Source organism: Nycticebus coucang, chromosome 9, assembly GCF_027406575.1.
Source record: "Nycticebus coucang isolate mNycCou1 chromosome 9, mNycCou1.pri, whole genome shotgun sequence".
Lineage (NCBI taxonomy): Eukaryota > Metazoa > Chordata > Mammalia > Primates > Lorisidae > Nycticebus > Nycticebus coucang.
The window spans coordinates 91,025,669-91,047,991 of record NC_069788.1 but is presented as its reverse complement, the minus strand read 5'-3'; the positions used below and the strand labels follow the sequence as shown (position 1 = coordinate 91,047,991).

The window sequence follows — 22,323 nt, the reverse complement described above, 5'->3', positions numbered from 1 at the left end:
CAGCTTTACCTTTCAATACTTCTACTACATCATTTCCAAGAACTCTTGTTTTTACTATTATAGCATCCTACTTATGTCTCATTGATTCTACAAAAAAAAAAAAAAAAAAAAAAATTTTTTTTTTGCAGTTTTTGGCCGGGGCCAGGTTTGAACCCGACACCTCTGGGATATGGGGCCAGCGCCCTACTCCTTTGAGCTACTGCCGCCCTAAAGAATGTTTTTATATAAGGACTTTTTGATTCTACTGAAGTTTTCTTCTGATGCCTTGTGTCCTCTAGTACTTTGTTCTTTTTGTTCTGATCTGTGTCTCAATTTGGAAGCTTTGCACAAATGTCTACTGATCCTTGGATGGGTTTTCATATGTAAGATGAGAGGGTTAGAAACAGTCAACAGCCCAGAAACTTATATACCTATAGATACTAACGTTGGGAAGTTTCACAAGGAAATTACACTCAGAAGTTAATGCAGTGAAAAAAACAACTTGGGCTCGACACTTGTAACTCAGTGGCTAGGGTGCCAGCCAACCCACCAGAGCTGGCGGGTTCAAACCCAGCCCAGGCCTGCCAAACAATGACAATTACAACAAAAAAATAGCCAGGTGTTGTGGTGGGCACCTGTAGTCCCAGCTACTGGGAGGCCGTACATAGCTGTTTGAAAACTTGTTGCACAAGCAAGCTTGCTGAATATAGTTTCCTCTGTAAGAACAAATGAAAGGGTAGTTGGTTTGGTTTTGTTTATATGAGACAAAGTCTCACTAAGTTGTCCTCTGAGAGTGCCGTGGCATCACAGCTCACAGCAACCTCAAACTCTTGGGCTTAAGTGATTCTCCTGCCTCGGCCTCCCAGTAGCTGGGACTACAGGTGCCCACCACAACACCTGGCTATTTTTTTGTTGTAATTGTCATTGTTTGGTAGGCCTGGGCTGGGTTTGAACCCGCCAGCTCTGGTGGGTTGGCTGGTACCCTAGCCACTGAGTTACAGGTGTCGAGCCCAAGTTGTTTTTTTTCACTGCATTAACTTCTGAGTGTAATTTCCTTGTGAAACCTCCCAACGTTAGTATCTATAGGTATACAAATTTCTGGGCTGTTGACTGTTTCTAAAGCTTTAGTTTCCTCAGCTGCCTGGCTGGTACTGCCTAGAGCTGAGGGTGAAAAGTGGGTGACTTCAATAGGCTTTCACATAATTCACTTTCTTCTTCACTTTATTTTTCATTTACCTCTAGTTAATACCCTCTGTAGCTATGTCCAGATTTGGAATCTCTCTAGTTCAATTTCTTTAGAAAATTCAGAAAATATCCACAAAATCTCATGTTTCTGGTGTTTGGTTGGGGGTGGGTGGTAATGGAGAGAAGAACTGAGGGTGTGGGACAGGGTTTGCCATCTGGTTGCAAGTGACATTCATGCAAGAACAGACAAAAATGAATTACTGAACAAAATTGAGACTAAGTGCTAATGAATGTATACAATTCATGTATACATGGGAACTTAAGAGTGGCACAAATCAGGAAGGGAAATGGATTGTATAATAGCAGTTACTCAGCTCACTATATGGAGAAAAAAACCAAAGCCCTTTCTAATACTATATATAAGGGTGAAATCCAAGGTGGAGAAGAGGATCCAATCCCTTTTAAAATTGAATCCCTCTTTTTTGGTTCTACACCCATGCTTATCCTATCTTTCCAGAGTGTTTAGTACCATCTGGTCTGGATCATTCCAGAGTCTGAAGGGGTGAACAGACTCTCTTCTTCTCAGTAGCCCCTCTACAGGTTCTAGAGTTGTAGACCTCTCCTCTGTTAAGCCTGTAATCAGTTTTCTACCTGCTTCCCACCTTCCAAAAACTTCAATATCCTTTTCCCAGTGTTGTTTTCTCTTCAGGTATCTTTGTCTTTAAGAGTTTATATATGTTTTATTCCTTTGATAGTAGGGCTCTCGAGGACAGAAGGTTATACTCAATTTGCTACACGTAAATGGAAATCAAGTGAAGTTATGTCTGGTCCTAAAATGCCAGCACTGTAAGATGACTGCCCCATTACTTACTTGATATTGCCTACCATCTTCTCCTGACTACTGAAGAAAGCACATTCTCTGTGTAGGCCAAGAACCTTCTTTTTTACCCACTTGACAAACCACTCTGGCTGTCTGCCCGTAGTCTTGAAGCTATTAAATCACCTTGTCTACCTTAAAAACCCTATCTATTCCGGAGGTCTTCACCTCCCTTGATAGAACTGTTTCTTTTTCAAACTGGGCTTTAACTTTTCCCCCAATTTTTAAAATTGTGGTAAAATAAACTTACCATAAAATTTACCATCATAATCACTTTTAAGCATACAGTTTAGTCGTATTAAATATATCCATGAAGTTGCACAATCACTACCTCCACCCATCTCCAGAACTCTTTTCATCTTGTGAGGTTGAAATTATACCCATTACATAATAACGCCCAATTTCTCCCTCCTCCCAAACACTGGCAGACAGCATCTATTTTCTGTCACTATGATTTTGGTTCTGTTACATCATACAAGTGGAATCATATAGTATTTGCCTTTCTGTGACTGGCTTCTTTTACTTAGTATGTCCTGAAGGTCTTCTCTGATCCACTGTTTAAGAGTATGTTGTTCAACTTGCACAAATTTGTGAATTTTCCAGTTTTACCTCTGTTATTGATTTCTGAAGTTCATGCCATTATGGCTGGAGAAGATATTTTGTATGATCTTTGAAAATCTGAGACTTAATCTGTGTTCTAATATATGGTCTATCCTGGAAAATGTTTATGCGCTCTTGAGAAGAATGTCTATGCTGTTGTTGAGTAGAGTGATTGTACTATGTATGTCCATTAGATCTAGTCAGCTTATTGTGGAAAGTCCTCTGTTTCTTTACTTACCTTCTGTCTGGTTGTTCTGTCTAGCCATTATTGAAAGTGGGGTATTGAAATCTTCAACTATTATTATAGAATTATCTATTTCACAGTCAATTCTGTCAGTTTTTACTTCATGTATATTGATGGTTTGTCATTAGTTGCAAAAATTCTTTTTTTTTTTTTTTTTTGGTTGTAGTTGTCACTGTTGTTTGGCAGGCCTTGGCTGGATTTGAACCTGCCACCTCCAGTGTATGTGGCTGGCATCCTAGACGCTGAGCTACAGGTGCCTAGGCAAATTATATACTTTAAATACATATAGTTTATTATATGCCAACTATACCTCAATAAAGCTGTTTTTTTTTTTTTTTTTTTTGTAGAGACAGAGTCTCACTTTATGGCCCTCGGTAGAGTGCCGTGGCCTCACACAGCTCACAGCAACCTCCAACTCCTGGGCTTAAGCGATTCTCTTGCCTCAGCCTCCCGAGTAGCTGGGACTACAGGCGCCCGCCACAACGCCCAGCTATTTTTTGGTTGCAGTTTGGCCGGGGCTGGGTTTGAACCCGCCACCCTCGGTATATGGGGCCGGCGCCTTACTGACTGAGCCACAGGCGCCGCCCAACAAAAATTCTTATAATTGTTATATTTTCTTCCTGTACTATTTATTTATTTAGAGATAGTGTCCTGCGCTGTTGCCCTGGGTAGAGGGCAGTGACATCATCATACCTCACTACAACCTCTAAAGCCTGGGCTCAGGTGATCCTTCTGTCTCAGCTTCCCAAAGGGGCTGGGGCTACAGGTGTGTGCTACCATATCCAGCTAATTTTTTATTTTTATGTAGAGACAGGGTCTTGGGGTCTTGCTTGCTATATTGCTCAGGCTGGTATCAAACTCTTGGCCTCAAACATTTCTGTCTGGGACTTTTATTAATTAAATGTCCATTTTTATCTCATGTAATTTTTTGGATATAAAGTTGATTTTATCTGATATATATACAACCACCTCTACTCTCTATAGATTATTATTATTTGCATGGAATTTTAGGCTTCACATTTTAAAGTTACATCTAATTTGGAATAAAAGGTAACCATTATTTATTTATTTATTTTTGAGACAGAGTCTCAAACTGTCACCCTGGGTAGAGTTCCATGGCACCATAGCTCACAGCAACCTCCAACTCTTGGGCTCACGTGATCCTCTTGCCTCAGTTTTTCTATTTTTAGTAAAAACAGGGTCTCAATTTTTTGCTCAGGCTGGTCTGGAACTTGTGAGCTCAAGCAATCCATCTGCCTCAGCCTCTCAGAGTGCTAGGATTATAGGCATGAGCTACTGAGCCCTGCCAACAGTCATTGATTTAAAACCATGTACAGAATGTCTACTATGTCCCAGGCATTACAGACACAAAAATGAGAACCATATGGTCTTGCCCTAGACTTGCCCAACAGTCTAGTCTCAAAGCCTTTCTGAACTGGGAGTCCTCATCTGAATCACAGAACACACACACATAAAAAATCGCTATTTACTCAATTCTCTTTAAAATAGTACATAACTAGAACCCTGCTGGACTAACATTTCACAAAAAAGAGAGAGAGAGATGCTAATTCATTACACACAATCAGTTCCTCAGCATATTTTAGGCTTCGTTAACTCACAGAACTTTTGTTGTAAAAAGCTGACTGTAGTGTGACAAATGGCCAGATACTTAACAAGTTTGATAAGTTCAATATGAGGTAGGCACAAAAACGATGAAGTGCTAAAATTATAAGAAAATCTTAAGATGAATAATTTCCTAGCAAAAATCTATACAATATGCTTAGTATTGGCTCAGTGCCCGTAGCACAGAGGTTATGGTGCCAGCCACATACAATGAGGGGTTTAAACCTGGCCCGGGCCAGCTAAACAACGACAACTGCAACGAAAAATAGCCGGGGATTGTGGCAGGTGCCTGTAGTCACAACTACTGGGGAGGGTGAAGCAAGAGAATGGTTTAAGCCCAAGAGTTTGAAGCTGAAGGGGAAGGGAGGGGGGAGGTTTTGGTGCAGGGAGGGTAATGGGTGGGGCTACATCTACTGGTGCATCTTAGAATGGGTACAGGCGAAACTTACTAAAGGCAGAATACAAATGCCTACATACAGTAACTAAGAAAATGCCATGAAGGCTACGTTGAACAGTTTGATGAGAATATTTCAGATTGTATATGAAACCCACACATTGTACCCCTTGATTGCACTAATGTACACAGCTATGATTTAACAATAAAAATAAATTAATTAAAAAAAAAAGGTTTGAGGCTGCTGTGAGCTGTGATGCCACAACACTCTATCAAGGGCAACACAGTGAGACGCTATCTCAAAAAAAAAGCATAGCATTTGGTTTAATTAATAAAAAATATCTTTAAAACTTAGATGTCATTTTTTAAATTTAATTTTATGTTTTTCATGTCAATATTTCATCATGAAGGATGTTATTTTTAGAAAAGGCTATGTGGTAGTCAACATAAAAGATATGTTGAAGCTGGACAGGGTGGCTCATGCCTGAAATCCTAGCACTCTGGGAGGCCCAGGTGGATGTCCAGGGTGGATGGCTTGTGCTCAGGAGTTTAAGACCAGCCTGTGCAAAACCAAGACTCTATCTGTACTAAAAGTAGAAATAATAGCTGAGTGTCGTAGTGGGCTTCAATAGTCCCAGCTACTTGGAAGGCTGAGGCAAGAGGATCTCTTGAGCACAAGAGATGGAGGTTGCTGTGAGCTATGATACCATGGCACTCTACCCAGAGTGACAGAGTGACACTGTCTCAAAAAAAAAAAAGATATGGTGAAATGATGATTAACACTTAGCAGCAAACATTTATTGAATACTTACTATCAGGTGCTATTCAGATCATTTAGCATATATTATTTCCTTTAATCCTCATAATTCTTTCTTATTTTGCAAATGAGAAAACGGAGGCTTAAAGAGGTTATGTGACTTGCTTAAGGTTAAATAAGACATGACAGAAAAGGTTTCAAACTGGTTCTAAAACCTGAGCTCTTAAGCTTTGATACAAACTCACTCTCAGGGAAAGAAAGTAAACATCAAACCAAATCAAACCCTAATATGAATATTATCATGGGTATGGGGGAAAGATACACCCTGCTTAGAACACACACACAAAAAACACCAAAAATAATCCAAACTGTACTTTGAATAATGAAAGGAAATAGGAAGAATGTATACCCAAACTTAAGAAAATATTTAATATACTTTTGTTGTTGTTGTTTAAGTTAACCAGGCATGAGCCTTGTATCTTCAAACATACTGAATAGGATATAACTTCTAGCTAAAAAAAAAAAAAAAAAAAATTAAGAAGATAAAAGAACTCTAGATAAGTAATCAAGTATTACCAAAGATCTAAGAAGGGGCTCCCAATTTTACTTTTCATTCAAAATTTTTCCTAAAAAATTATTTAAAATAAACAAATTTTGCCCTTAAAAAAAAAATAATAAGGCAACAGATACTGCCAAGGATCTACAGGGGAAAGGAACATTCTTCCACTATTCTTGGGACTGCAAACTAGTACAACCTCTATGGACAATAAGACCCACCATTTGATCCAGCAATCCCTCTACTAGGCATTTACTCAAAGGAAGAAAAGTAATTTTATCATAAAGATACTTGCCCTTAAATGTTCATAGCAGCACAATTCACAATCACAAAGATGTAGAAACAACCCAGATGCCCATCAATATATAAATGGATTAATAAATAAAATGTGGTATACGTATACCATGGAATACTAGTTAGCCATTAAAAAAAGTGGTGACCTAGTGTTTTTTGTAACAACCTGGATGGAACTGGAGACTACTGTCCTAAGTGAAGTACCCAATGAATGGAAAAACAAAAACTAAATACTCAATACTAAATTGGAACTAGGTGATCAACACTTATGTGCACATATGGAAACAAAACTCAATGGAATTCAAGTAGGTGGGAAGAGGGGCAGTTAAATTCATACCTGAAGAGTATATCACATGTTTTCTGGGTAAAAAGCACACTTATAACTTTGACTTAAAATATACAAAAGTGAACTATGTAACAAAACAAGTGTACCCTCACAATGTTTGGGGGGTAGAGGTAAGAAAAACCCCTACAGGGTGTCTCAAAGGTCATCAAACAAACTCAGATTTAATATTATACATTTTTTATATGTATCAACACAGAGAAATATTCTGTACAATTTTGATGAATATTTTGTAAATAAAGGTACACTTAGCTATAATTTTCCATTTTCCCTACATATGTATGTATGGCAACCTTTAGGGACATGTTATACATTAAGGGGTGCTTCCTCATGCAAAGTTTATATAACATCCTTTGGTTTAATTAAAAACTTCAAAAATAAAAGCAATTTGAGAAAACAGAGATTATTACCCCCTTTTGGTAATACTGCAAATTTTTCATTTTTCTATAGAAGCATTTTCTGACAAATTTGGTTTTATAGAATAAATGAATGAAAACTGACCAGTTATTTTTGAAATATATTTTTCCTATAGTTGATATCTAAAAAGTCCACTATTAATAATATAATGATTCTCACTTTAATAAAATATTTTAATGACATTGATTGTAATAAAGTAAAACCAGTCTATTACTAAAAAGAATAAAGCAGGATTTTAGAAGATTTTTTTTTTTTTTTTTTGAGACAGAGTCTTACTTATTAACCCTCAGTACAGTGCCGTGGCGTCACAGCTCACAGCAACATCCAGCTCCTTGGGCTTAGGCGATTCTCTTGCCTCAACCTTCCGAGAAGGGGGACTACAGGTGCCTGCCACAAAGTCCGGCTATTTTTTTGTTGCAGTTTGGCCAGGGCTGGGTTTGAACCCACCACCCTCAGCATATGGGGCCGGCACCGTACCCACTGAGCCATATTTTTTATGTAAAAGAAATCTCAATGTTTTTTCATTTGTTTATTAATGTCTTCTTCTGTATAATTTTTCCCCTTTATTAGTGACATTATTTTATTTTATTTTTCAAAATTTCAAAACCCTATTAATTGGTTGACCTTGCCATATAATACATATTATTTTCAAGTTAGAAAAATGTGCTTAGCTTTCCTTATTTAAATTCATGTCTTTTACTCAAATCATTAACATTCTCTAATTGGCAACTCTAACGTTCTCTTAGCTAATATGCATTAGCTAAATAAAATTTCTCAATAAATCTTTTATCATATAGCTTGTTTTCTTTGACTATATGGCCACAGAAAGCCAAGTATTTATTCTGTCAAGATAGTAAATTCCCTTTGCTCTCCCACAGAAGGTCTCTTTCGAGATCTGAAATGTTAAGATTCTAACATTTACCAACAGATACTTCTTTAATATAACTTTCATAAATTCATTTACCTATAACACAAAAAAAGCTATCCTAATTTTAATATTTTAGTTTAAATTAAATGAAGGCATGTGAGTCTAGCACTGTGCTTTTGCCTGATGTACAAGATGAACCTAAAAATAAAATATAGAATATTTAAAACTTTAAATCAGAAGCTCTATCCGATTCTGATTCAAAGAAATAAGTATCTAAATTAAATGTGATTATCTTCATTTCACTAATGAATTTTTATTCTTAGTCCAAACATTTAAGCACCAACAAGCTACTGACTGTAAACATGAGAATCTAGCCTTGAAATCTGAGAAACTGGGCTAGTTCAAAGCTTGGGTGGAGACAGGAATGTGGGTAATTATATATTCCCACACCTATCATCTTACATTAGGGAAGAAAGAGTCTCAAGTCTGATCTAAAGCTCTTAGTCCCTAGTACTGAATGACTGATTTTAATATTAAATAAAGAACCACATTGATACCGACCCTCTATTTATCTCAGATGTCATAACCATAGGTTCAAACACACTGTCACATCCCAAACACTGAAATCATACAACATACTGAATGTGTTTTCAATTTAGAAGACAAACATGTAATTCTAGAAATCAAAATTAAAAACCAGAACTTCATACCTTGTGCAAGCATGTTAAATTCCAAGAATAGTGCTATGTGGTAAAGTTCCATGGCTTCTTCTGCCCTGGTCATGTTTGGTTTCCCTGCAACGAGAGCCTGAACTTCACTGAGACTCCCCACAGAGGGGCTACAGTGTAAAACAGAGAGGTCCACCACGTCGGTATACATACAGTGTAATATCACTTTTGCATATTTTTTTGGTATAATAGACTCATCTAATATAATTCTTGTGGGAGTCCTCAAAGTTCGGTCTGTGATTTCTTCACCAGTCCGTATCCTCCTTTGTAATAAATTTCGAAAAAATGGGGACCGTGCAGAAATAATAGCCTTGTGGGCTTTGAGCTCTTTATCTAAACAGTTCTGATTTCCACCAAAAGCTTCAACCAATTCAGAGTCTGAAGAAAAACTAAGGACGACGTCATAATAACACATGTAATCAAAGAGTCCACGCATATCTACATCAAGCGAATTTGGTGTTCCAAATTCTTCACTAAGCTGAACAAGGATATCAACATTTTGGAACCTTGAGTCCTCCATTCCAAATTCTCCTGTATAAAGGTAGTGTAACAAAGCAGAAAACATGGGCATATCAATACCAGCTGTATTGATGTCCATTATGATCTCTGCCCCATATTCAGGTGAGGAAGAAAGCAGTGTTTTAAAAAATGGACACCTTGCTGCCAAAATGGCACGATGAACAGGAAAACAAGTTTCTTGAAATATTAAGTCTACATCAGTACAATACTTGTACTCATAAAGATCAGCCATATCTTTCTGCAATGTCCTGGCTTCTGGCCTAGCCAAACTGGCTTGCAGAGAAAGCTCCTTTAAGGCTGAAGTTCCCTCATATTCCTCCACTAATGCATTGACATCTCTAACATCCCACCCAGAGAGGAGTTCTCGCATCTGCTTGGCGTGATCAGCAGATCTATTAGATTTTCGACGCTTAATAAACTTCTTTTTGAGGGTGGCAAGGCCAGAGGTTCTCTTTTTTTTGTCTTGTGGTTTCTCATGGCCATGGTCAAGGCTATATAATTTTGATTCACAACCATAGCCTTGCTGAGAATAGGATGATGTTCCTAAGAAGAAAATTAAAGAAATGAAAATTTGTTTCTTTTTTCTTAACATTTTCAACATTCACTTTAACATTTTTCATCCTAAAAAATTCTGCAAATAGACATTACTGAAACACTCAAATAAAATATACTTTTGTTTGCTAGAAAGGAAGATAAAAAGTTTAAGTAACTTATTTTAACATTAAATAAGTAGGAGGGACAGAGAAAATTAGTATAAATTAAAAAAAATGTCTTTGGTTCTCTGGCTATTAAAGACCATGTATTATAGATCTTAATCATAGATCTGTAGGGAGTTAGGCCAATTTGTAGGCCTGGCACAGTGGCACAGATATCTATAATATGTGCACTTCACGCCTGTAATCCTAGCACTCTGGGAGGCCAAGACGGGGTAGATTGCTTGAGCTCAAAGGTTTGAGACCAACCTGAGCAAGAGCGAGACCCCCATCTCTAAAAATAGCTGGGCAATATGGCGGGCGCCTATAGTCCCAGCTACTCAGGAGGCAAGAGAATTGCTTGAGACCAAAAGTTTGAGGTTGCTGTGAGCTAATGACGCCACAGCACTCTACCAAGGGTGACAAATTGAGACTCTGTCTCAAAAAAAAAAAAAAAAAAAATTACATAACTGTTAAATGTTTCTTTTTCTTAACTACTACACCCAGGTTGCATTTGTATGAGCAAAATAAATGGAACAGGACATAAGAAAACTGCACTTCACTATTTTCACACCAATGGAAATTCTAAGTTTGCCTAGGGTAATTGGCAATTATGGTTAAGACAACCAAAGAAAAGATCAACTGCACTATTTGATCTGTTCTTTTTTGATGGTAAGTAGTTTGTTTAGAATGAAAACCATAAAAGCCAGATTTACACTTGTTGGAGAAAAATAATCTAGATGCTGCAGAATTATTATCTATAACTTCTCGCAGCTCAATTCTCTCTTTATCTGCTGAAAACACAATTTTATCTATAGTCACAAAAGAAAATGAAATTAGAAAAACTGAAAGTTACCTATAAACGTCTGTTGGGCCTGTGAATTTCCCCCTACCCTTGGGGAACATGAATGAGGATAGTTAGATGCATTAGCACCCATCTTCTTCAGTCACTCAGGCGTTCCATCTGCTGGTTCTTCAGAGTATAATCCCAGAGGCCTTTATGAACCTTCAAACCTGGATCCAGCAGCCTCTTTTCATCCATTTCTGAATATAAAATAAAAATAATTTTATTCAATTTTTAAAATATATCTCAGATCAAATAGTTAAAAAAGGCAATCTACTGAAATCTGCTTTCATTTGCAAATTACATGCTGTCAAATTCATAGGTAACATTTTCAGAAAATGTAAATAAATCTAAGTTTGAATTATGAATCTGTGTTAGCCACAATTCTGAGCTACAAAATATACCAATTATATACTCTCTAAGCCAATAAAGAAAAACCACATCAGACTAATTTAAATATATAGTTACAAGGAAGAATATTTAAAAACACAGGGAAAAGTGTGTAGACTGAAAAGAAATGTTTCAATTAAAAAAAAAAAAAATCCTTAGCAGTAACCAGTCGTAATCTAACATCCTAAGCAATTTACACACATAGGAGATTAATACCACTACTGCATAAAAAGCACACAATCAAGTGACTTTTTTTCTTTGACCTTAAGACAAATTTACTTCAATTTAATATGTATAACTAGGCATTTTACTGAAAGAGTGGGAAGGAAAGGTGGAAGAATTAATGCAAAATATCACGTTGGGTGCAGTGGCTCACACCTGTAATCCTAACACTCTGGGAGATCAAGGCAGGAGGGCAGCTTGAGCTCAGGAGTTCAAGACCTGCCTGAGCAAGAGTGAGATCTTGTCTCTACTAAAAATTGAAAAATGAGCCAGGAATGGGGGCATGCGCCTGTAGTTCTAGCTACTTAGGAGGCTGAGGCAGGATTGTTTGACCCTAGGAGTTATAGGTTGCTGTGAGCTAGGCTGAAGCCATGGCACTCTAGCCTGGGTGACAGAGTGAGCAGCATGTGTCTCAAATAAAAAAAAAAAAAAAAGCTAAATATCTTTACGCTATTATTCTATGATAATTTTAAGAGAAATTATAAACATAGCGAGACACAGGGAAAAAAGCATAAATTTTTACCCATCTACCCCACAAGGCCCTAAAAAACTATTTCTACTATCTGATATTATGACTTAATATTGAAAGAGTAGTAGGAATAAGAGATAATTTTAACAATTATAGACTAAATTCTGAACCATGGAACATTAACTCTTAGAGCTGCTAGCAGTAGATAACGCAAAAAGAGGATACTCTAAGAATGGGAAATAAATCTTTACACCACCTAGATATATAAAGTTTATCTGACTAAAAGAGATAGTGGTTTAAAAAGAGAAAACACAGGGCGGTGCCTGTGGCTCAGTCGGTAAGGCGCCGGCCCCATATACCGAGGGTGGCGGGTTCAAACTCGGCCCCGGCCAAACTGCAACCAAAAAAATAGCCGGGCGTTGTGGTGGGCGCCTGTAGTCCCAGCTACTCGGGAGGCTGAGGCAAGAGAATCACTTAAGCCCAGGAGTTGGAGGTTGCTGTGAGCCGTGTGACGCCACGGCACTCTACCGAGGGCCATAAAAAGTGAGACTCTGTCTCTACAAAAAAAAAAAAAAAAAAAAGAGAAAACACAATTTAAAATCTATTTTGAAAATGCTGGAAAATCGTTCAGGAGGCAGTTTCCTAGCCTTATAATGAAGTGTTTTAACAGAGTTAAAAACAAATTACCACAAAAAACCTGACGGAAAACAGAACTGTGTCAAGATGCTTGGCATTTATTTACATCTGTTACTGACACAGCATAACCTTTGGAATTCACATTTAAGAAAATTATTAGCTGGTGTTTTCCTCCAATCTTTTATACACATATATATACAAGTACAGTAAACACGATTATTTATCTAACAGTATATGTATCTCCTTAATGTGTTTAGAATAAGATTGGGAAACTTACTAGTAACTAGATATAGATATTATGCAAAGTAGCAGTAACTCCAATTAAACCATATACTTAAAGCAAATTTCCTATTTGAAAATTACCTACCTATGAGAACAGTGCCATTAGACTTGACGTTATACATACTGCTGAGAATCTGAAGGCTATGGGCAGCCAGAGACATGATAGTGCATTCTGTAAGAACTACACAGTAAGGAATCTAAAGATTTTAATATATAGTCAAACCTTCTCTACCCATAGTTTCTGTATTTATAGATTCAACTAACTGCAGATCAAAAATATTCAGGAAAAAACAATTGCATTCATAAGAACACGTACAGACTTTCCTTCCTTGTTATAGATATTATTTCCTAAATACAACCTAACAACCATTTATAAATCATTTACACTACATTCAGTATTGTAAGTAATCTAAGATGATTTAAAGTATAGCGGAGCATGTGCCAAGGTTATATGCAAATACTACACCATTTTACACAACAGACTTAAACCATCTACCACAGATACTAAAGACAAATACACTATTTTGTAAACATTAAGTCTTAAAAAAAATGTAATTCTTCCAGCAAAGTCCATTTAAAAATAGATGAGTGACCATTTAAACCATTTAAAAATTGTGATGTATAGTGTCATTCACAGTTTTCAATTCCTAAATACTAGAAATTTAGAAAAAGCCGTTTTTGTTACTTCATTTTGAATGCTGTCAATTTTTGCAAAATAAGTACTAAAACTGCCTGTGTTAATTTCAATTCCAACTTAAAAAATAAAGTTTAATAACTTTTAGTTTTCAAGTTGAGCTCCTAATAGCTTCAAGATTCTATTAGGCATCAGTAATGCTTCTTTCAAAGAAAAAGTCCTAAAAGCCACATTTATAACCTTATTTATAGGTCAAATCCTAATCTCACTCATTAAAGATTCATATTTAAACAAAAAACAGCACAAACAATTCTTTCCTTAACAACTTTAGAGTACAATAAGATAAATTCAGAATAATAACATTATGGAAAATAAGAAGCCTTTTTCAAAATGAGAAAAGAAGAACCAACAACTTAAAATGATGAACTTAGGCCGGGTGCAGTGGCTCACACCTATAATCCTAGAACTCTGGGAGGCCAAGGCAGGTAGATTGCGTGAACTCAGTAGTTTGAGACTAGTCTGAGCAAATGCACCCATTTCTACTAAAAAAAAAAAAAAAGAAAAAGAAAAAGTAGACGAGCTTGGAATCTGAGAACAATGGTGGATGGTGAAAAAAAAATTATCTGTAAAGTGTTTCTAAAGATTGTATGGTGTCACTTCTATGGTTAGGCCTCTTCTCACTTCCTTCTTTATTTAATCTTTAAATTCCAAGCTGTTTTAATTTTTTGTTTTGCTTTTTATTTCTACTGCCTGTAAAACAAACTCAGTAACATAGCACAAAAGTAAACTAATGGCACAAAGTATATGGAAACGATGAAGAAAAATCAAAAGTACCTACAGAAGTAGACAGAATTCACCACTCTTACTTTAACACATTCATGTATGCACACACATATGAAAGTTATTTTTATCTGAGAATCCTGCATGGTTTGTAGGGACTTAAGACAGTACAGGTTGAGCATCCCTATACAAAATGCTCCAAATTCCAGAATTTTTGAGTGCTAATGGAATGACACAAATGGAAAATTCCATACTTGATATATTTGCTTATTTTATTTTTTTGAGACAGGGTCTCACTTTATCATCCAGGCTGCTAGAGTGGATTGGTGTGATCATAGCTTACTATAAGCTCAATCTGCTAGGCTCAAGTAATCCTTCTGCCACAGCCTCTTGAGTAGGTGGGTGGGACTACAGGTGCCCACCACCATGCCTGGCTGATTTTTTTATGTTTTGTTCTCAAACTCTTGGACTCAAGTAATCCTCTGGCCTTGGCCTCCCAAAGTGCTAAAATTATAAGCATAAGCCATGATGCCTGGCGATCTTTGCTTTTTGATGGTTTAATGCACACAAACTGTTTCATGCACAGTTGTACTTAAAAAACTATACAACTGGGCGGCGCCTGTGGCTCAGTGGGTAGGGTGCCGGCCCCATATACCGAGGGTGGTAGGTTCAAACCCAGCCTCGGTCAAACTGCAACAAAAAAATAGCCAGGTGTTGTGGCGGCACCTGTAGTCCCAGCTACTCTGGAGGCTGAGGCAAGAGAATCGCCTAAGCCTAGGAGTTGGAGGTTACTGTGAGCTTTGTGACGCCACAGCACTCTACTGGGCGACAAAGTGAGACTCTGTCTCTACAAAAAAACTATACAACTTAGCTTCAGGCTACATGTGTAAGTTATGCATGAAACATAAATTAATTTTGTGTTTAGACTCGGGTCCCCTCTTTAATATATTTCATTATGTAAATGCAAATATTCCAAAATCAGAAAAAGTCTGAAATATTTCTAGTTCCAAGTATAGTAGAACCTCTGAAAGCTGACCACCCAAAGGACTATAACAAACTGGTCAACATACAGAGGCAGTCCACATGAGGAACTAGGCCTATTGTACTTACGTGGTGCATGTCTGGTCTATGAAAATTAGGTCAATTTAAGGAGGTGGCCAACTACGGAGGGTCAACTGTATTATGGATAAGGATTACTCAATCTGTATTACATTAGGCATTTATGAGATTTAAACCATGTCAAAAATGTTGACTTTTTTTTTTTTTTTTTTGAGTCAGGTCTCGCTTGGTCGCCTTTGGTAGAGTATTACAGTGTCACAGCTCACAGCAACCTCAAACTCTTGGGCTTAAGCAATTCTCTTGCCTCAGCCTCCCAAGTAACTGGGACTACAGGCGCCTGCCACAACATCTGGCAGTTTTTAGACTAGGTCTCCCTCAGGCTGGTCTCGAACTTGTGAGCTCAGGCAATCCACCTACCTGGGACTCCCAGAGTACTAGGATTACAGGTGTGAGCCACGGTGCCTGAGATTTTTTCTTAAAGCTCTAGTTTATGATGAGCATAATTAAATATTCTAAAGCAACGGGTAAAAGGGTTATAAGACATACACAGCTCTGCTGGAGAAATAACAATAAGTAGCAAACACTAGAGAAGTCAGTGGCTGAACTAAGGATGCTTGGCCATTTGCCATTATACTGAGCAGCAGTAGCTAGTGGAACAGCTGGAGTTTCACCTTAGACGGGTGGCTTGAAATAAAAGTGTCATTAGGATTTAGAGTCACTTCCTGGTAGCTCTTAATTAGAGGGAACTCTCTTCAGGGTGAACAAATTTGGGTGACATTTATATCTTCTACTGGAGCCCTATTACTAAAACACAGGTCTTGGGAAAAAATGAGGGGGCCTTCTGGATAAGATATAACCCTTAAGCCTACTCTGTGTCCTCTAGTTCCAAATCCTGGCGAGTAACCCTGACTACACTTCCGGGGCTAAAACTACTATTTTTTCCTCAAAATTCTCAGCATTTAACCTCATTACTTCTCAGGTAAATAAGACCCTATGCCAAAATGGAGCACAATGTTGTTGTTTATTTTTTTAAATTAAACCACTGCCTTTAGATACTGAGAATGAGAACTCATCACAGTCTCATCTCTCCAAGGATGTTTGCTTTCCAGACAAGCATGACTGTCTCCCAAGATAGCCAATCTTTGGATGACAAAAGGAAAAAAAGAAAAAAAAAGGCCTACAGGACTGGGAGAGATCCAGAGGCTGCAAATGGTCCTACAAGGCTGATGAATACTTTTTCTAGAATCACTACATTTTTGGGTGCTAGCTCTGTTAACAGTCCAAGACCAATCCCAATCAGATGATGCGACTGTCCTAAAATAAACTCCAGTGAATCCAGCCGACTCAAATGATGGGGAATGGGAGTGTCATATTGAATGCAACAGAGAGAATATATAATCCTGTGAGAATTTATTTATTTATTATTTATTGACAGAATCTCACTCTGTTGCCCTGGGTAGAATGCCATGGCATCATAGCTTACAGGAACCTCAAACTCTTGGGCTTGAAGAATCTCAAGCTACTTTCCTCACCCTCCCAAGTAGATGGGACTACAGGCACCTGCCACTATGCTATAGCTATAGTTTTTCTATTTTTAGCAGAGATGTGGTCTTGCTCTCATACAGGTCTTGAACTCCTAGCTAAAGCAATCCACCCGCCTTGACCTCCCAGAGTGCTAGGATTACAGGTGTGAGCCACCATGTCCAGCCTGAGAAATTTTTAAAAAACACAAGTCAATCCCACCCCCAAAGAAACCCCTAGGCTAGCATTTTCCAAAGAGTTTTCTTCAAGTTTGGAAAATGCAAGATTAAACAAAGCCAAAAAGGTTTCTTTACTTCAGGGTATCTTAGTACCTTTAAAGTACACTGGAAAATGGGAATGTTCCCTTCCAAAGGAGCACTGTTTCCCCACAGAACACTGAAGGAAAGAACTTTCATAACATACTTTGGAAAATGGTGATCTTTGCCATAAAAACACTTTTGACTGCTTTATGCTGTAGAGAGAACAGTAGGAATTAATGGGATTTAGTTCTCTGTCACTAATTCTTTTTTTTTTTTTTTTTTTTTTTTTTGAGACAGCCTCAAGCTGTTGCCCTGGGTAGAGTGCTATGGCATCACAGCTCATAGCAACCTCCAACTCCTGGGCTCAAGTGATTCTCCTGCCTCTGCCTCCCAATTAACTGGGACTATAGGCGCCCGCCACAATGCCTGGCTATTTTTTTTTGGTTGCAGCCGTCATTGTTGCTTGGCGGGCCCGGGCTGGATTCGAACCCGCCAGCTCAGGTGTATGTGGCTGGCACCTTAGTTGCTTGAGCTACAGGCGCCGAGCCCGCTGTCACAAATTTTTACCATGCATGTGAGATAAGTCATACTTAACTGCTAGGGGCCTCAGTTTCAGCATCTATAAAATAAGAAAGCTGAAACAGGGCTGCTAAACTTCAATAAAGCTATATGACTTACTGATTTGGGAAATAAGGATGGGAAAAGGAATTATTTCTCCATTAACACATTAGCTGCCAAATGAGTTGTATTTAACTTACTAGTTTTGAACTCAAGAGTCTCATGAAGCATATATAACTGACTTGTCCCTTGACCTAGCCTGACCTAATAAAATACTGTGGCCCTAGGGAAAAATTTTTTTTCTACTATGGCAGTCAGCGTGTTAAAATTTTAGTTGCGCAGGTGTGGGGGGAACATGTGGCCTGTTCTTTTTTAAGCACCAAAGGAAGTAATAAAATCTTCCTCTTTCTTTGCTGCAGCCATTTTAATAACAGGATTTGTTATGTAAAATTTTGATTCAGTCAAAAAGCACTTATGGCCACAAGTTTCCTTAAGGCTACAGGTTCAATTGGACTTTGGATTTTAAATGTTTTCCCCTTAGTCTGATTATTAGGGATAGAAAAATAGGAATGCCGGACAAATGTGAGCATGATTAACTATTCATAATAAGAGAGAAATACAAAACTACAATAATATTTAACTCTGTCAAATCTAAAATGACTATACGATGTGTCAATCAAACTAGGATGCGTCAGAGTAAAAAGAGGTACACACCAGATGGGATTCCTTTGTAAACTAGGTCTGATGAGGCAAAGTGGATGAATAGCCACCCTTTATAGCCAAATCTCACATTTCCACAGGAGCTAGAAAATAGAATAAAGTTTAAAAAGAAATAAAGGGCCAGGTATGGTGGCTCATGCCTGTAATCTTAGCACTCCAGAGCAAGGTAGGAGGCAGGAAGACTGCTTGACCTCAGGAGTTTGGAACCAGCCTGAGCAAAAACAGAAAAATACTACTAAAAATATAGAAATTAGATGGGTGTGTTGGCAAGTGCCTGTAGTCTCTACTACTCTGAGGCTGAGGCAGGAGGATCACTTGAGACCAGGAGTTTGAGGTTGCAGGGGCTCTACTCTAGATGGCAGAATGAGACTCTGTGAGAAGAGAAGAGAAGAGAAGAGAAGAGAGGGAAGGGGAGGGGAAAGAGGGGAGAGGAGCGGGAGGGGGAAGGTAGGAATGAAGGGAGGGGGAAGGTAGGGAGGGAAGGGAAAGAAGGAAGGAAGGAAAAACTCTAAGTTAAAAGAAAATGATCTCCTCCTACACCTTTCTCATACCCAAGCATATTTTACCTAACATAACTAATGTTTACCATATGCCAGATTCTGTTCTTAGAGCTTTCACAGTATTTAACTTGTTTCATTCTGGTAATTTTTTTATAGATAAGGCTGAGAGGTTAGTAGCTTGCCTAACCTCACACACACATTAAGTAAAAAAAGCTATGATTAATCTGTTTCTTTGTAAACCTTAAATACACTCCTGGATACTGTTTTGAGACAGGGTCTCACTCTGTTGCCCAGGCTAGAGTGCCCTGGCATCAGCTTAGCTCACAGCAACCTCAAACTCCTGGGTTTGAGTGATCTTGTACCCTCAGTCTCCCAAGTAGCTGGGATTACAGGAGTTCACCACAATGCCTGGCTAATTTTTCTATTTTTAGTAGAGACATGATCTCACTCTTGCTCAGGCTGATCTTGAGCTCAAGGGATCTTCCTGCCTCTGCCTCGCAGAGTGCTAGGATTATAGGAGTGAGCCACTGCCCTGGCCTCACCCCTGGATACATTTGAAGAGCATGTAGGATGAAAAGAGACTGAACAGCAAACAGAAGCAGAGTCAGCAATAAACTCTTGCCTTTTGAAGGCATCTTCAAAAAGATAAGATTAGAGGAGGAATTTAAAAAGCCATGACTAGGCTAGTATTCCTCTGTGGGGCCATCAATATAAAGGGAAATGACCTCCACCTTGCACTAAAAACCCTAAAAGTTTAAATGGTATAAACTAACAACAATATTTACTGTAGCAGCAACTTGTTAAGGAAAGGACAAATGTAGTCCATTAAAAAATATCAAGACAGAGGCTGAACACAGTGGCTCAGACCTATAATCACAGCACTTAGTGAGTCTGAGACAGGAGGATCACTTGAGGCCAAGAATTCAAGGTCAGCCTTGGAAACATGGTGACACCTTGCTGCTACAAAAAATAAGAAAAATTAGCCAGGCACTGTTGTGTGCAGCTGTACTCCCAGCTACTTAGGAGGTTGAGGTGGGACAACTGATTGATCCGCGAAGTTTGAGGCTGCAGTGAGCTATGTTTATGCCATTGTACTAGGCAACAGAACAAGATTCCATCACTTATCAAAAAGAAAAAGTCAAGGAAATCAGAGTCATGGAGCTAGATCTTCAAGCTTTTTTTTTTTATTATTTTTTATTAAATCATAACTTTGTACATTGATATATCTATGGGGTTCAGTATACTGCTTCAATATACAATGTGAAATGCTTACATTGAACTAAGTAACACATCCATCACAATTATACTCATTTCTTAATAGTTTTGAAATATACCACGGCATCATGCACATTAGGTGAGGTCCCCCCAAATACCCTCACTCCTCCCGTATCTCCCCTCCCCTCTCTCTCCTCTTCCCTTCTACTTTCTGTACTATAGTTATTTTTGCCATTCATATGAATGTGTGATTATATATTGATTTCATAGTAGTACTGAGTACTTTGGATACTTTTTATTCCATTCTTGAGATACTTTACTAAGAAGAATATGTTCCAGCTCCATCCAGGCAAACATAAAAGATGTGAAGTCTACATCTTTTTATGGCTGCATAGTATTACATGGTGTATATATACCACAATTTGTTAATCCATTTGTGGGTCAATGGGCACTTGGGCTGTTTCCATGTCTTGGCAATTAAGAATTGAGTTGCAATAAACATTCTGGTGCAAATGTCTTTGTTGTAAAATAATTTTTGATCATTTGGGTATAATACCTAGTGGACGGATTGCAGGATTGAACGGTAGGTCTACTTTTAGTTCCTTGAGCGCTCTCCAAACTTCTTTTCAAAAAGGTCTTATTAGCTTGCGTTCCCACCAGCAGTGTAGAAGCGTTCCCTTCTCTCCACATCCACGCCAACATCTGTAGTTTTTGGATTTTGTGATGTGGGCTAATCTTAGTAGAGTTAGATGATATCTCAAAGTGGTTTTGATTTGCATTTCTCTGATGATTAAGGATGATATTTTTTCATGTTTTGTAGGCCATGCGCCTGTCTTCATCAGAGAAGTTTCTGTTCAAGTCTCTTGCCCACATAGAAATGGGGTTATTTGTTCTTTTTTTATTGATTAGTTTGAGTTCTCTGTAGATTCTAGTTATTAGACCTTTGTCAGAAGCATAACCTGCAAAAATTTTCTCCCATTCTGAATTTTGTCTGTTTGCTTTACTTACTGTGCTCTTGGCTGTGCAAAAGCTTTTTAGTCTGAATGGATTTTTGGAGTTGCTTCAATTGCCCGGGGTCTTGGGGGGCGTCCTCCTCATAAAATATTCTCCCAGGCCAATTTTTTCAAGTGTTTTTCCTGCACTGTCTTCTAGTATTTTTAAAGTTTCATGTCTTAAGTTTAAATCTTTTATCCAGTAAGAATCAATTTTTGTTAAGGGTGAAAGGTGGGGGTCCAGTTTGAGTCTTGGGTCACCAGCCAGTTCACCCAGCACCATTTATTAAATAGGGAGTCTTTCCTCCACTGAATATTTTTGATAGGCTCTTCAAGCTTATTTTGGTCAACCTTGTTTTATTTTATTTTGTTTTAGAGACAGAGTCTCACTTTATTGCCCTCGGTAGAGTGCTGTAGCGTTGTAGCTCACAGCAACCTCCAACTCCTGGGCTTAGGCGAGTCACTTGCCTCAGCCTCCCAAGTAGATGGGATTACAGGTGGCCGCCATAATGCCCGGCTATTTTTTTTGTTGCAGTTTGGCCAGGACTGGGTTCAAACCCACCACCCTCAATAAATGGGGCCGGCGCTTTACCCACTGAGCAACAGGTGCCGCCCGTCAACCTTGTTTTAAAAGTGAATTATAAATCTATAAAATGGGAGAAAATATTTGCAAATCATGTATCTGATAAGAGGTTAATATCCAGAATATGTACAGAATGCCTAAAATTTAAGAAAACTTCAAACCTCAATTAAAAAATCAGAAAAGGACTTAAATAGCTATTTCTCCAAAGAAGATATACAAGATCTAACAACTAAGTTTGTGACTTGCCACTATGCACGTATGTTGGCAACACTGTACAGACAACTCAGTAAGATTTCATAACTTTGGTATATCAGTTCTCACAATTGTGTTCCCATCAACATATGGCAATGTCTTGCTAAGTGGCGTTCATTATTGTTGTTGCATGTTTTTATGTGTCATTTGAAGAATATCAGTTCTTGAATTAGAGCAACCAACAAATATCCTTAAATTTTTTGTTAAATTGGCAAGAATGGAAGTGAAATCAGGGACACATTAGTCCAAGTTTATGGAGATAAAGCCATGTACAAATAGATTAAACATTTTTCTGAGGGGAGAGAAAATGTTATTGATGAAGAGAGGTCA

General features: G+C 38.0%; 1 protein-coding gene across 1 annotated transcript in view; it reads right to left on the bottom strand.

Annotated features, from left to right (window-relative positions):
- Positions 1–22,323, bottom strand: part of BTBD7 (BTB domain containing 7) — a 123,175-nt gene that overhangs the window by 48,234 nt on the left and 52,618 nt on the right. Inside the window, exons 2-3 of the mRNA XM_053602522.1 lie at positions 10,933–11,120; positions 8,848–9,927 (exon numbers count right to left, since the gene is read on the bottom strand). Coding sequence (XP_053458497.1) covers positions 8,848–9,927; positions 10,933–11,014 — 1,162 coding nt within the window. The 5' untranslated portion in view covers positions 11,015–11,120. The remainder of the gene's footprint in view (positions 1–8,847; positions 9,928–10,932; positions 11,121–22,323) is intronic.